Source organism: Numida meleagris, chromosome 5, assembly GCF_002078875.1.
Source record: "Numida meleagris isolate 19003 breed g44 Domestic line chromosome 5, NumMel1.0, whole genome shotgun sequence".
NCBI lineage: Eukaryota > Metazoa > Chordata > Aves > Galliformes > Numididae > Numida > Numida meleagris.
This window is the reverse complement of record NC_034413.1, coordinates 55,450,077-55,466,666: the sequence shown is the minus strand read 5'-3', so window position 1 is coordinate 55,466,666 and position 16,590 is coordinate 55,450,077. Positions and strand designations below refer to the sequence as shown.

Genomic DNA, 16,590 nt, shown 5'->3' with positions numbered 1-16,590 from the left:
TAATGACTATTTTGGACTGAGCACCACAATTCTCCTTGTGCAGTCTTGCTCTTTGTCTTCCCCAGTCTTCAGTCACTTGAACACATCCTTGGCCAACTTACAACTGTTGTATCTGATGTCCTTAGGGAAACACCTGAAAGAAGAGCTGGGGTGCTCTGCCTTCCATCCTCCATGTTATTGAAACACAGGGTTATTTGCGGAGGAGCCTACCCAGAAGAATGTCCTTTTCCTCAATCATTTTACTGATGATCTTTTAAAAAATTGACAGCTTTCTGTAGAAGGATGTCTTCAAGATTAGACACATGGGTAGACTTAATCGTTAGGGCAGTCAGAATTATTATGATGTATATTTTAGGTTCCAGATGTGACTATGTGGAACATAAAATCCCATCTCAAAATTTACACAAGTATATCATTGAAAAACTATATTTAATTACTATTTTCCCCACCATCCTATATGTAGAGTTGCTCCTCTGAAATATCACTAAAAATATTCTTATAAAAATCTGCTCATATGTTGTTATCAATAGAAAACAAAACATGACAGTGACTTCCAGTTGTGTGCCCCACCCTAGGCTTTCCATCAATTTACATTGTTTAAAAATTTTGTAACTGGACAATAAGTCTGGTTTGCTTTAAAACAAAATCACACTATTTCATAATGTTCTAACAAACTGACTACTCGATGTAGAATCCTTAATGTTGTTGGCTTTCTCAGATAAATTTCACATCCTCTCTGAGATCAGATCCTTGTATCTTTAAATATGTAATCACTGCATCCAGAAATACCAAGTGACATAAAAAGGTTTGAAGAGACTGTAAATTTTAATGATCAGGTTGCTGTTAATAGCATGTCCTCTTGTTTCACATCACAGCTAGGCACTTTTCCATTTGGAAGCAGTGTATGTGACTCACAAATGTCACTGTCTTATTCCTACCCAATGTACATTGTAATGTACTTTGCTAAAACTTTACCTTTTTCCTAATTACGTAACAGATGTCAGCTATAAAATATGGAATTATATAATCAGGTACTAATTGCATAGCTTAGTAAAATCATATAATCAGATAATTAATATGCATTATGCAATTAGCCCTTTGGAAGACATTTAATTGGGTTTGTGTTTTAAAAATGTAAATAGCTAGTTGCTGAATATTCTAACAAAGATGAGTTTTGACAGAATTTAAGATTCAACAGCATTGTATCAGAAGCTTTTCAAAAACTGTAATTTGAATGAAGAACTAATGATTGCTTAAACATGAAATTCAGTTTTCATTTTCTTCTGCTTAAATTTTAAAATCGTAACTATTTTGCTATTCTTTATATCTTAGACTATCAAGTTTAAATGTCAGAAATACAGATTTAAATAGGAGCTGAAATTTACAATTGAAATTTTTTGGCCTGACAAATACTTGTATCTGCATATTTTGAGGCAGCCATTGTGCAAATATGTTGGAACTGCATATCATGCTGAAAGCATGAAAATACTGTGGTGAGTAATACTGCCTGAAAGAACATTCTCAAAACTAGAATTTTTTTTAGTCTGTCTAGATTAGTATTTTCTTTCCCTGTGCAGCATGGCAAAAAAAAACAACAATTGAGGACATAGGACAGGAATTGCAGTATTTTCTAAGAGAAATGCTGCTCATCGTTATGCCAGCAGTGGTACTTGCAGTATATACTTCAAATTGTATCTTTTACCTTCACCATTGTAGTTCTTCAGAAGTAGATTGTGTGCAGAGCTTCAGCATTCAGATTTTCTGCATGAATGATTTTTCCAAGTAATTCACTCTTATTGAGTTGTCAGCTCAAGATCAGTCACTAATACAGAACAGGTCATTTGTCTGATTGTTGCATTAATAAAGGGTTGAAGGAATAACTCCTAAAAGCAAAACAAGACTGTTTCCCTTGGTTATAATCACGTACTTTGCAACTTATCTTTCAGTGTGTGTACATTCAAAGTTTCTACTGCAATAAATACACTCTTATCAGTAGTGGAATTCGTAAGTGGGAATTAAACACTGATTCTAAATTCTAAAGGATTTACTTGTAGTATGAAGGACAGGTTGTACACATAGCTGTACTGAGAGCAGGTAGACATGTTTCCATTAACAGATGGGCACATCAAAAAGTAGTACTCTCAGCTTATTCTTTGTTATTATCTCTGGCTATCTGCTATTGCTTCAGTACATGTTTAGTAAACAGTCTTCTGGTAGAATGAGTACATGTACTTTATGTTTCTCTCAAAAAGAAGTATTTAGATTGATTTGTATGTGTCTGGAGGTCTCATGCTCTCTGTTCATCTGCTTAGACTTTTGGACAATATAGATATGCAAAAAATTGGCCCTAGATGCACTCAGATTAAGATCTTTGTTTATGCTCCCCGTATCAGCTGAGAGAGAAAATGACTGTTGTCATTCTTAGGGATGATCAACTGAATCTTTGTGTCAGGATTTCAGAACTGCTGTGGATATAAGTATCACCTGATTTGAGATGTAGCTGTGACAGGGAGATGGTTGGAGATGGGGTAGTTAGGTGGATGCCAGGAGAGAATCGGGGATGTATTCTGGCTCTGTTGAAGCAAATTGCAAAGAGGTACTTGATTCAGAAAATACAGCTTAAGCTGTTTATACTTTGTGCATTTTATCTGCTTAAGTAGTATGGGAAATATTTGTCTCATGGGTAATCAAGTTTGCCTTTTTTCAAGTCTCTCAAGACACATAAAGCATGTTATCCAGTATATGAATCATATACATGAGAATATGCAGTCTGACACATTTGATAAAATTTGATTACATGGACTATCACTAAAAGTCATTAAAGACTTCAAGCTAAATTAGGAAATAAGCATTACCAGTACAGCATAGAATATGGTGCAGAAGCTGAGGATTTAGACTTAATAAAGCAATAATTAATTTGAAATTTTAGGGTGCTTGTACAGATGCTTAGTACTTTTCAACCTTCATGAAGATACATTGCGATAGTAGATGTCCTACCGCCAAAAAAGGAGAAATCCCAGAGTATTTCATTATTCTCTTTTGAACATGGTTATCTTAGTGATTTTTTTTATTTATTGTAGTTTGTGACATTCAATTAAAAATAATTTTCATGAATTTTTTATGATGTACAGTTAGGGTTTATATATGAAAAAAGACCATTGTGATTGAACTCTGATCTTCATATATTATTGAGTAAAAATCAGAGTGGCTTCAAAGCAGCTAATGAATTCAGTTTCAGAGACATTTTGTAGAAGTAACATAATAGTGGAAATGTTTGTCACTGACATTATTTACCTGAAAATTAATAGAACCTAGCAGCTCACAGAACTGAGAGGACATTAATCATGTTAACTTGCTGGTCTTGCATCAGCACTGACCTTGCATAGAATAAAGTCAGCTGCTAATTCTACTTGGCTAAACAGGAACAGTGACCAAAGTGTCCCCTCCCTTTGGCTGCCAGGAAGCTACAGCTATTGTAATGTTATCCCATTAGATCTCTTGCTCCAAGCTTCCTTGGCTCTGCTTCTCTTGGGTGTCCTGTTCATTCTGCTGCTAAGTCTGATCTACCTTGTGGCAATGTTCATTAGATTTAGAGGAGCAAAAATAAACTGTGGAGATAAAAGTTTTGAGAGAGATGCGGGTTAGTCTGTGTCTGTAAGGCTAGCTGTTGTATGCATGTAACATTCTATGAAAAAGGTCTCTTAAAAAGAGCCATTTTGGCTTTACAAGCACAGAATTCTTTCATTTTGTTGCCTAGCAGGTATTACATGCTCTAGCCTGTTCTGTTTGTCATTTCCAAGGCATCTCTTTCTGTAGTACCTCTCATCTATTTTGGTCTGCTTTTACCTATGTCTCTAAATATTCCTTGAGATCACACTTTTTTTCTCTTGAGCTGTGCGTAAGCTCTTGCCTTGGCAATTGTCCAGTTTGGTCCCCTTTGGATGACACTCTTTTCCCTTTCCAAATGTCTCAGTTCATGGAGAACTGGATTCACCTTGCAAATTTGTGAATAATGCCACCGGACATCTTAGCAAAATTACTTTGAAAGTTCACATGAAAAATAATCAAATAATGAAAGCAAGTAAGTTACCCACATAGTGTTTTCCGAAAGCCACAGTCTTTTGTTGATCTTAAGCTTTAGCTTTAAGTTTCGAAATTTGACATTGCTTTGAACTTCACTGAAAAGAAACCTGTTCAATATTTTTGGGAGTGAATATTTTGAAATATTTCACCCTTTCGTTTTTAATAAATGAAATTAGCATAAACTAACTAATTTCATAATAGAAGCTGTGTATGTTTATGGAAGATAAGTTATCAGAGAAAGGTTAAATTTATCCTACTCAAAACCTGTTTTTCATTATGTTGTGGGGTCATGATGGGAACAAGATGACACACCCGTTATTTGAATCTCTCTCATTTTCACTCAGCTACTTGCCATTATTAGTGGAAGCTGCATAGCATGCATGACAAAATTGGAGCACTGCAAGATAAAATCATGTAAAATATTTAGTTCTTAACATACAGTTATGCTAGTACAGAGTTTGCTCTTTTTTTTATTTTTGCTTGTTACTAATTTAGAAATATAGGTCAACATCTTCCCTCCAATAACCATTAGTGGAAAGTGCATGTGTGTCTGAGGGGATTCTATTATGTTGTTTGTGCTTTGTTTTTTTAAAAAAAAATTGTGTGAAAAGTCTGAGGCCTGATCTTGTCATAGGGTTGTGTACACAATGTCTCTGGACTCTTCTGGAGCAACATAGGGTAATGGGGAATGGACATAAGTGCAGTTAAAAAGATTTTTTCAGTACAGCTACAGCCTGGAAAAATGTTCTGTTAAAAGGATAGATTTGTTGGGAAGGCAGTGATCAATCAGCGCTTTTTAAAAAGGTCCTTTAATGACTTCAGTGTGATGCGCTTATGCTTCATATTCAATATACCCTTAATGCTTCCTTGAACCAGGATATAGTTTTAAAGTGTATGTGATTTCTGTTGTATTTTAACCTAGAACGTTAGTTTCATGTGTGATCTAAAAAAATTGTAGCAGCTTTTTGTTGGTTCTTCCAAATTATAGTATTGCAGAAAGATTAAAAAAAAAAAAAGTCCCTTGAACAAGACTTATCCACAAACAGCTATATAAACTGTTGGTTTAGGAAGCACAGCTTTTGTCTTTTCTGCTTTTTCTTTAGCTTTGCCTCCTTGCTGCACTACAATAACGAATAAATGAGTCATGTACTCTCAACTCCTACACAATTCATCATAATCACTTGTTCTCGTGTAAGGAAAAAGACATTTTTTTAACTCTACATGGGCTACTGCTTTTCTGTCTGTACCTCACTGTTCATTTTTGAGTGCATGGAAAATTGCATTTGGTTCAGCTCTAACTGAGAATACATAAAAGATGCTTCAAGGCAGTGAGTGTTTTCTGGAAGAGAGAGAAACCCCGTTCTCTTGCTGAGGTCAGCAGTCATTTGAGACTTGAACTGAACCACTGACAAAATATTCTCTCAAGGCATCTTGACTTTGCAGTGCATTTCCTTAGTAGGTCACAAAAGCTTGCCTTTGCTCTCTTTCTGGAAATGTGTCAAGAGCCATCTGCCCCTGTCCATTGTGCCCATGAGCCTGTGAGCTGGGTCTTGGCAGGTGCCCAAGTCAGGTTTGAATAACTCAGAGTGCAGAGAAGCAGAGGCAGGTGTCCCATCAGCACTTGGAGCTTGTGGATGTCTTGATTCATGGCAGGGCAACTTCTTTGCATGCAACAGACACCAACTTGGCTGGTTCACTTAAAACTACATGTCAACGGTTTACAGGCTGGTTAGGCCTGGTTCTATGACTAATGGGGTGGGGGGACCCACGGACCCATCCCCGGGAAAGGGGGAAGGGGAAAAGGGAAAAGAGTAGGGAGATGGTCCTAAAAAAAAAATAGAGGCAACGATCTGAGGAGGAAAACTAATGTACTAAACAAGATATAGGAATGCGAGATAACGCAATATACTACCATATAATTGGAATTGAAGCTAATAAATCAAATTAAATGTGAGTGTGTCCAAAACCTGAAGGCCTTACTCTGATGCTGAAGACGAGATGGATAGGGAGCACACATGCTGCAGAGACAAGCAGAAAGGGAAAAGGAATGTTTCACGACCTGTGAACAGTCTTATCTTTCCCTCTGAATGGAAAATGGAAATGGAACAGTGAACAGTCCTTTGGGATATGTAGTTCTTCTTCTCTTCTGAGACAGGGATACCCGGAAAATCGGCAGTCCATGGAACTGGAGCATTAACTCTTTAACTGCCAGTGCTCTACATGATGTTATGATGTGGAATACCGATAACAAAAATCATAAAACCATGACAATACACATTTGAGTCCCAAATGCTTGGTGTAACATGGAGACAGGTACCCTCTCCTGATGGGGAAGCAGGGAGGTGAATGTACCTTATATGTGCGTTCTGACTACCAACTTGATGTGCATTTTCTGGTAAAATTATTTGGAAGGAGAATGGGAGGCACTGGGGCAAAAATGTTTGCACTCTCAGCATTCTGTTAAAAAGATCTTGATTTGTCTAAACTAAGGGAAACAGCTAAATTCCTTTCTCTCCACCTCCATTTTCTTGCAAAGTCACATCTATTCAGATAATTGTAATGAAATTTCCCATTCCCACTATTTCACAAATTATACCATCAAATGCCATTAATTATAATAGGATATATGTTTTCAAAGCTTTAGAAATCCCACTAAATTTATGTCCTTTCTATTTACTTCAGGAGTAAGTTAGGAGCTTAAACAACCTTCTGTTCTAAAAATCCAGAATGCCAGGTTTTGAAAAACATTTTTAGGTCTGTCATTTTCAAAAGCTTTGGAGAGAATATTTGTTTTCCTGAATTTGCCTTTTTAAATAGTTAATTTGCTACTGGATCTTAAAATAAAATTAACGTCTAAAGAAAAATTTCTTCTGTGGAATACAGCAATCCTAAAAAACTCTTCTACTTAGAATTTATTTTGAGAAATGTCTCTGCAAGATGTATTTATATTAATAATGTATGTTTCATTTCTGTCTTTTCTAGGGCAAAGAATTCATACCTTCACAAACGGGAGATATTTAGAGCAAAATAATACCTGTTTTGTTCAAAAATTTAGAGGAATTCTTGATTTTACACATGCTTATATGCTCACCGAAAATTAATTATAATTTTAAAATCTTTTATAATTTGGATTTATTAATGTAATCCTGTAAAACTGAAAAGAACACATTATAATAAGGCCTATTATTTCTTTAATCCTTTAGATATTTTTCTTAAGGAGTGTTTTAATGCTTTGAAGGTAAACTTCATGGGGCCAAAGCCTTGTATGCTATCAATGCAGAGATTTTAAATTTTATTCTACGTTTTATTCCTTAGGTGTGTGCAAATCGATTAAGAACAATCTTTTTTTCCTTTAAATAAATTTGTATCTACAATTTAACAGTGGATTTATGGCATTGCATTACGGTGACATTACAGAACAGGTCAATTCAGTCTACTGTATTTCTTTAATAAGCTTTCAGATTGTAAATAATCTTTGCATATTCATTTCTCAGAAGTTCATTTTTTAGAAAATGGTTTGCATCTAAGTCCTAATGCTGAAGAATATTTATACTTAGGCTTAGTTTTCCTATTAGCACATTAGAAATAAATTAACATTTTAGTTCAGCTTGTGTTTTTGCAGGAAAAAAAAACATTCTTCTCATGATAAAATTTGGTTGATGTTGGTGTAAGGTTAGCTGGAAATGCTTAGGAACACAGATAAATCTTGTGGCTCACTGATGTCTAAATTAATTTTGATTTTTTAATTTATAATATAACCATGGAGAGGAATAAACTTGTCTTTGTAAAAAAAAATATTATTTTATTTATTTTGAAGTAAGTATTAATAGGATAAACCCTTTTTCATCGATTATACCTTCTTTTTATTCTGCGAAAAAACAACAGGCCAAACTCTTAACTCTCTCCCAAACCACAAATCTGCATGTGGGTACTTGTGTGCATTTCATCTGTATGTATTTCCCTGGACCTGGCTATCTCTAGATATCTGTGCATGCATGCACAATGTATCTGACAATATATTGGCCACAGTCTTTGACTGAGAAGTACAGAAAAAGAAGTTGTTTTCTTTTCTTAGGCTTTTATCATTGCAAGTTAGTTTATAAGAGAAGGGTACAGGCAAACCAAACCAATTGTTGTGGTTTAACCTGGCTGGCAGCTCAGCACACTTTGCTGAGCCCTTTGCTCACTCCACCCTGCCTCCCCAAGTGGGATGGAGGAGAGAACTCAAAAAAAAACAACCATCATCAACAACAAAAAAACAGAACTGTGGGGTTGACATGAAAAATGTTTGCTAAGATAGAAAAAGAAAGAAAAAATAGTGGTAGTATACCCTAACCCTAACATATATATATACATATGTATGCATATTTGTATATATATGCTTTGTGTGTATGTATATGCATAGTGTTTGTGTGTACATATATATATGTAGAGATATACAGATATAAGTATATATTTACAAAACAAGTGATGCACAGTGCAATTGCTCACCACCTGCTGACTGATGCCCAGCCAGCTCCCAAGCAGCAGCTGCCTCCCTGGCCAACTCTCTCCAGTTCTGTAGTTTCATGTCATGTCATATGGTATGGAATATCCCCTTAGCCAGTTTCGCTGTCCTGGTTCTGTCCTCTCCCAACTCCTTGTGCACCCTCAGCCCTCTTGCTACCAGGGTTTTGTGAGAAGCTGAAACATCCTTGTCTCTTGCCTCTTGTTCAGTGCTGCTCAGCAACAACTAAAGCATCTGCATATTATCAGCTTTGCTTTTCTTCCAAAGCCAAAATATAGCATCATACCAGCCACCGTGAAGAAAATCAACTCTGTCCCAGCAGAGATCAGTACACCAAAGCAAAGTAACTGAGAAAAAATACGAATAATAAAAAAAATAAACTGCACATATTTAAAAATTATAAATAATAAAAAACACAAGAATGTTCATAAAGATAAATGAAAGAAATGTTCTTGCAGAATCAGTTATGAACTGATTGGAACAAATCTGAATGCTACCAGATATTCTGCGATTGACTACCACCAAACAGAGATTATCTGGTATGTTCTTTCTTTTGAAAATTTAACCTAGATTTTTACAGTAAATATAGATGTTGAAGGTTTAACAACATCTGTAACAAACCTAACAAGCAAAAAGCGTGTTTACCTAACATTGCACAGAATCACAGGATGGCTTGGATTGGAAGGGACCTTAAGGACCATCTAATTCCAACATCCCTGCTGTGGGCAGGGATACCACCCTTTGGATTGGTTTACCCGGGGCCTCATCCACATTGAAAAAATGTGATTCCCTTGCTGTTAGTTGGAATTTTCCCTTTTAATTTGGTGATGTTCGGGCATTATTCACAGTTTGTATTCATATAACTTCATGGACAGACTTCTAATAGCTGCTTTTACACAAAATTAAAATTACAGAGTGCAGCTTATTGTTGGAACTTGAATATTGTGTTGGGAATAAAAGCAAATCCTTTTAAGTTTCTCTTACAATATAAAATTTTGGATAAAATGTTGTTTTGGAAAAAGTCTGTCCTTTAGAATGTTTGTATTTCTGTTATAAATTTTATGTTAAGCATAGTTCTTAATTATGCTCATCTTCAAACTTTCATGTTGAAATAATATAATTCTTCAGGGAGAAAAAAAATCTATTGAAGAACTTCACTGGAAAAGGTATGGATGCACATCTCCAGAGTTAAGGCAACAAGAAATCTATCAGAGGAACTGTCCTGTTCTATACTGGAGCCTGCAAGATAGCTTTCTGTTTGGCATTCTGGGCTTGGGAAACATGTAGATCTCACTGGAAATAGTTATTTAGTAATGTCTTAGTCTCCTTGTACAGGAAAAGGTAGCTTACATTCTGGTTGTAAATGTTATCAGCTGTACTATCAAAAAGGTTATTTGATGTAAGGTCATCTTATTGATTGCATTTCTTTTCTTTTTCCTTCCCCCCAACTTTTATTGCTTACCTTCATTTTTCCAGCAGTTTAGAATTCATTAATTTTTGCTTTGTTCCCAGCTGGTCCTCTTTTTCTTCTTTTTTTCCCTCTGTATTTGCTCTGTTATTAAAGCAAACTGTTCACTCAGATTTTTCACTTTTGCTCCACCATATCTCTGTAGAAAACTACTCTATTTCCCCTATGAATTTTTTTTTTCCTTCTTATTTGAGTCTACCTCATTACAGGGACATGGATTCCCTTGTGTGTTGAAATTATTCCTTGGCCTCAGTATGTTCACACAGAAGGAATCAATTTTGCTTTTTACTGGTAATTCATATCAGTTTCTGGCTCTTGCTTTCTCTTCAGTGTGAACTAATTCAGACTGCATTGAGAAAATTCTCTTGCTATTCAGACACTTGGCATTTTAGGACTTATTTCCCAGTTTATTGAATAGAAAACAGTCTAGATTCAAGTCGTGGTTTCAGCCCTGGGAATTAAGTGAAGCGTGAACCTGAATCTGCCCTTCTGACATAAGTACACCTGAGCACTGAAGTAGCACAAAACTAGGATAAGAATATCCACTTCTTCAAAAAGCATCAGGAAGTTATTAAGTTACTGAATTAAAAAAAAAAGCAATCTATTTGCACCTGTGGAAATGATTAAAGTCCTTTCAAAAAGTTATTTCAATATTTTTTTTCTACCAAAGAAAGTGAGCAGGAAAGTGTTGAGTACTACATTATTGCTGTCTTTCAACATCTTTCTAATGAATTCTCTTTATGGAATACATTTTTCTGTATTTCATGTATCACTGATTGCAATACATTTTAGGTACACCGAAGCCAGTAGTTCTCTTTAAATCATTTCTTGGGTTAAGTGTAATGAGAAAGGAGAATGAGATATGTAAAATAAATAAATAAATTGTCAACTCCTGGCCTTAGCTTCAGAAAAATGTCCTGACTTTAAAATAATAGTTTTCTCACAATTGATGCTTCTGCCTTCTAGTCTCCTCTACACAAATCAAAGTTAAGGAAATAAACTGAGGTGGTGTCCAGAGCCTGCTCTCCAGCTTTTCTAGTTTTGTCTCTGCCAAAAATTCCTGTCAGCCTTGAATTTCTTTAGTGTATTGTGACAAATAACTGCCTTGCTGTGTTTTCTGCCCCCACTGAAGGCTCCATGAGATTAGAGATCACGTGCTACCTTAGCTTAACGTTCTTGGCCTTTTTCAGATGATTGACACTGCTGAATGATTGCAAAGCAGCAATTATCACTAGCTGCGTTACGCTCATTTCAAGGAGAAAATAAATGTTATTTGAGATGAGTAATCTGGACTATGTCTTTCTGCTGAGTAAATGGAGGAGACCTGCCTGTAATGAGTCACAATTCCTTTCCCTTTTGTTCTGTTTTGTGATACTTTCTGCATGTTTCCCCTGTTCTCTCCTTCTGAATGCTTAATAGTGCTTGAAATTTGCTAGCCCGCATAGCTCAGGGAGCTAAATCCCTTGGGCTTGATCAGCATCAAAAATTCCTCAGGCTCAAAGCACAAAGATGATGGCAAGCATGTTAAGATGTACTTTCTCATTTATTTTTAAAAATAAAATAGAAAAAATGAAAGCACCCTAAGCTAACAACTATGTATTTATAATGTGAGCACATAGACTTGCATAGAGATTTTGCAATCTAGCTTCTGTAATGTTTCATTGTTTTTTTTTTTCAGTCTTTTTTTCTTCTCTTTTCAGTAAATTTCCCCCAAGAATTCTGTCAAGGTTTGGCTCATAAATAGAAATGAGTTTTGTAAAGTTCCTGCGCACACAAGGCAAGCAGCAACTTTACCAAATGTTCAACACTAAGAGATCTATGTGCCTCTATGTTACTGTTTTGGAAGATATTTTACAGAACACCTGTCTTCCTTTAATCAAAGTTCACACACACAGTTGCAATTTTTTTTTCTAAACATATTTAGAATCTGCATCATATGGACTTCCAAACTGGGATTTTGTCCTCTATCTGGAGGTTGTATATCTGTGGCTCTACGCCATCTTTACTGTAATTAATAATATTATGATTAATATTATAGTAATATATACTATCGTAATTATAATAATTATATGTAATTAATGATAGTATAGTTGTTAATATTCTTGTTTTGCCACAACCTCTTTTTAAAAAGTAACTCTTTTTTAATTTATAGGTCATCGAACATTGTTCATTGGTGTTCACGTGCCACTGGGTGGAAGAAAAAGTCATAGGCGCCATAGGCACCGTGGGCATAAACACAGAAAAAGAGACAGAGAACGAGATTCAGGCTTAGAAGATGGGCGAGAGTCTCCTCCTTTTGGTAAGTTAGATTTCACTTATGCATAGATCTTTTGGCAGTAAACATCAGTTTATTCATCAGGTCTGTCCTCCTGTTATGGTTGTGATGTGTCTGGAAGAAGGTTTTGGAAAACGTACCAAAGCCTCTCTGGTCTCTGCTGAAGAGCCAAGGTTTGTTCCTCTAATGAATGGTAGTAGCCAGAAGTGATCAATTCACAAGAAACCTCAGTAATTCCTACAACTGTAGGAGGCTGCCCATGAGTGTTCATATAAAGGTAGAGCGCCATGACCACCAAGAGAGGGTAAGTGCTTTATGGCACCAACAGGGCTCCATGAAGGCTCTGGAATGTTTACCCATAAAACATAACATAGAGGAGTTGTGGTTCTTTGCAGTTCTCTAATACTGCTGATGTCACTGAATCTGTAGTGTTTTAACAGGTATAAACTATCATCTAGATTGTGTTTGCCTTTTTCCTTAGATAGTACTGTAAGGTGCTATTCCGAGATGAATCTACTGAAGACTGAAAGGCAAACAAGAAAAAGCATCTTTCCATGAACAAATCTTAGAAGTGACATTGAACTCCTAAAACTTCCAAATTTTTAAATAAAGAATACACTACATAGAGCAGGAAAAAAGTGGTAATGAGTAGATGAAGTAAGCTTTGTCTCAGAACAAATGAGAGAATTCATTGCTATTCAGAAATAAAAATGTGTGTGCTGAAATGTCCAGGCCTATAATAGGTGCTGAAATTTAATGAAAGCATGTATAAGAAATCAGTTGTCAGTGTGCAAAAGAATGTTTTTAAATCATTGGGTAACTGTAATTTCAGGTTACAGAATAGTCATTATAAGACATTATTTTAAGCTGAAGTTTGTGTTATGTAATTGACTTGCTTTGGACCAAATAGTTTTTAAGTGCTGGTAGTTAAGTGCATTGGAAAGACCTTGAAATACTCACATATTTCACAATCCTGAAAATGAATCAGAAAGCAAAGACTTTTTCAAATGTAGTAAATATGAAATGCTTTGAAAACTGAAGAAAAATTGGCTGAGCTGTTTTTGTCTGGAATGCATTTCAAATGTATGAGGACTACATTGTATTTAAATCAGTTTCTTGGAAAACAACAAGAGTTCATAAATTATTAAAATGGTTTTCAGAAAGGATATGCATATATGCACATAATGTCGGATTAAAAAGAAACAATTGAAAGTTACATTAACCAAATGACATTTTTTAAAACTATGAAGCAGTGTCTTCTATTGAGTCATCTGGTTTTATTTAAGTGACACATTTTGGCAGAAAACTTAACTCTGTTCTTTCAACTTCTGGAGTCCTAGGCCTATGTCCTTCCTAATGTCAAAAGCAAAAATAAACTGAGATGGCTCAGTTTAGTAGTCCTTGACAGCGTGCAAATAAAAATACGCATATTTGCATACAATTCTCTTTAAACTGAAAATCAGCTTATATTCTGGGGAGCTCCAAAAATGGAATGGCAATAATTTATATATACACATATATATATAAGGTTTTGAAGTGCATCTGTAAGTTAGCAAGCTTGTCTGCAGGTATACTTGTTTGAAATAAGTGTAAGACTGCACATTTGTAAGTCAAATTTTCACTTATGAAGTAATTATGACTGCCATGTGGAGGTTGTGTAGGTCATGGCACTTAAAATTATTACTTTTGTAATGACCAGGATAGACAAGATATAGGCCAGAAACATCTTGATCTTCTCCAGAGCCAGAATGCTGAAGATATTCTTTGAAATGTTTAAGTGATTACAATGATTTTTCTAAGAGAGCCAACAGCAGAACTATTAAACACTCAGAAAAATCTGGAAATATCCAGTTTTCAACCTTGAAATAATATCTAAATAGTAAAATTTGAGGATCCTTCCCCTCAGCTATCTAGGTCTCTTGAACCAAACGTCGACTAAGCTTTGACATCTGTCTGTCCAGGCATAAAAGTGGGACTGCATAGACAACACCAAAAGAGATTTGCCTTCATAAGACTTAAAATTATATAGCTTTTTAGGGGTTAAGTGCAATCAGAGCAGGCAGACAAAATTATTCAAGGATTAATGGTAGTCTACATCCATGTTCTTGTTTTTTGCTGAGGATTTCCTTACGGGAGTTTTAGCAGCTTGTTGTGCTAAAACCTAGATAGAGAAAAAATAAATATTTTTTGTATGATTTATTTTCTGAGAGGGAGTGAAGGATAGTTCCCTCACTAAATCTGCATCCACTAAACCTCAGTAATGCTTCTTATCTCTCATTGCCTATGGCCACAAGGTTATAACAGTACCCAGTGGCTCAAGGAAGTTGCAAGGAAGACAAAGGCACTTCCTTTTCTGAGTGTGTAAGTTGGCATGAAGGCCAGTGCTACCTAAGAGTACAGAGCTGAAATATTCCCTTAATTTATTGATCGTTCTGACTTAATTGAACATACAAAAATGCTTTGCTCCCTCTCATCATGGGCCTCTTTTAACACATTTCTGCTGAATAGTAAGAGGCTGCATTTTTGGAGAATTGAGGGGAGGATGGTAAAGAAAAAGCATTTCAACAAGCAGGTGCAAGAAGATAGATAGAGAAAATAAGCACTGTGAGACTGTCTTATAGAAAACAGTGCTTTGAAGTAAATCAGAAAAATACAGGAGGATTTTTATGATACAAGAGAATAAATTAGCAATGTTTTGAAGTAGCAAAGTATGAAAGGGAGGTATAATAAAAGCCAAAGATGTGAGAACTGAATAATAGAGATGCTGGAATAAGTAGTCCTGAAATATTCAGACATGAAGTGCTCCAGACTGTAGTTAATGAGATAAAGCATTTTTTCTGGGAGGTGGGTCATAATTTAAACTGCATAATTTATAACTTCATCTATGAAGTTTCATTAGGAGTTGCATGCACATGGTGCCATGGGGCTGAATGGACAGGTGCCCACCTGGTTCCTATCTAGTGGAAAACAAAGCTTTCAATTCCCTGTATCAGTGTGGCTGTAAAACACCTGTGTTCAGTGTAATGCCCATGGTTGGAAGCTTCTCGGTAATCCCTTTGAATCATGGCTGAGAAAGCTGTATCAGCTACTTTCTGAGGGATTGTTTCTGCATATCATAGATTTTAATAGATTTTTTAGAACATTTGGATGACAGCTCATAAGCTTTTCTGGGAAAAAAAAATATTTATCTCCTACTGTCACTTTTCAAAAATAACCCAAATGTTCTCAATGTGCAGATTCAGAGTTTGTAGACAAATAATATGTAGATTATGTAGTTAGTGGAGTAAAAAGTAGTGAGCCGTGTCACGTGGGGGCACAGAATACTTACGGAAATGTTATTTTTGTTTTCCCTACATCTGTGTCTCACTGACTGTTGGTTGCCTCTTGATGAGATGGGTTTGTACAAGTTGTTTCCATTTGCAATAAGGGTGCGTCTTTGTATAATTTTCAGATTACATGGCTTGCTCGTGGAAAGGTTTTCGGGTATAAAAATTGTAAGCTAAGCAACTGCAAGATCTTGATTTTGACTATCTCACCTCATAATTTATAGAAAGGAAAGAGAAATCCAGTGAAATTATCCACTCTAGTTAAAGTACAGTAACGCTGTTTGCTCTGCTGAAGAGGGCTATTGTTACAGCTGAAACACTACTGTTGTGATTAAGGTTCCAGTTTCACGCTGGCTTTAAGTTCCTCTCCTCCACAGCTTTCCTTGTGGTGCTAGTGGCTGTTCATGAATTAAATAAGGGAATTGATTCAAGTTAAAACTAATTTGTCAAAAAAAGCTGTCTCTAGGCTAGAGCAGCTCCTCAATGCTGTTTGCTGGGAGGGTAATGGGGGCCAGCCCCAGCAGGCTGCAGGGCCACAAGCTAAGTGGGGACGACTATCAGCCTGGAAAAGTACTTCCAGTACTGGAAAGAGAGTGCAGGTTCCCCTTAGCTAGCAGGTTTATACTTGCTTGTTTGCAGGTGGATTTTACTGGTAATTTTCAGTGTATCTTATTTCAAAATGGGGTAGAATAGGAAGACATCAGCTCCTTGTAGCAGGTTGTTAAGGTCAGGTTTGATGAGGGTGAAGTGAACACAGCTGTGAGTTCTGGGGGTTGATTTCATTCTCCTGTGGTGTCCTCCAGAGAACTAGGCATGGGTGGGACTGGTGCAAGTTTTGCTTTGCTATCTTGAAAACTAGCTTTAATAATTCTCTAGTTTTAAAGAGACTTGTAACTCATGATATTAGATGTGGCAAGGGAAGCTGAGCAGC

General features: G+C 36.0%; 1 protein-coding gene across 6 annotated transcripts in view; it reads left to right on the top strand.

Moving 5' to 3' along the window:
- The window catches only part of SLC4A10 (solute carrier family 4 member 10), a 180,236-nt gene that overhangs the window by 84,657 nt on the left and 78,989 nt on the right, over positions 1 to 16,590 (top strand). For all 6 annotated transcript variants that reach the window (XM_021399397.1, XM_021399394.1, XM_021399398.1 and 3 more), the window contains exon 3: positions 12,211 to 12,357. In XM_021399397.1, the coding sequence (XP_021255072.1) occupies positions 12,211 to 12,357 (147 nt within the window). The remainder of the gene's footprint in view (positions 1 to 12,210; positions 12,358 to 16,590) is intronic.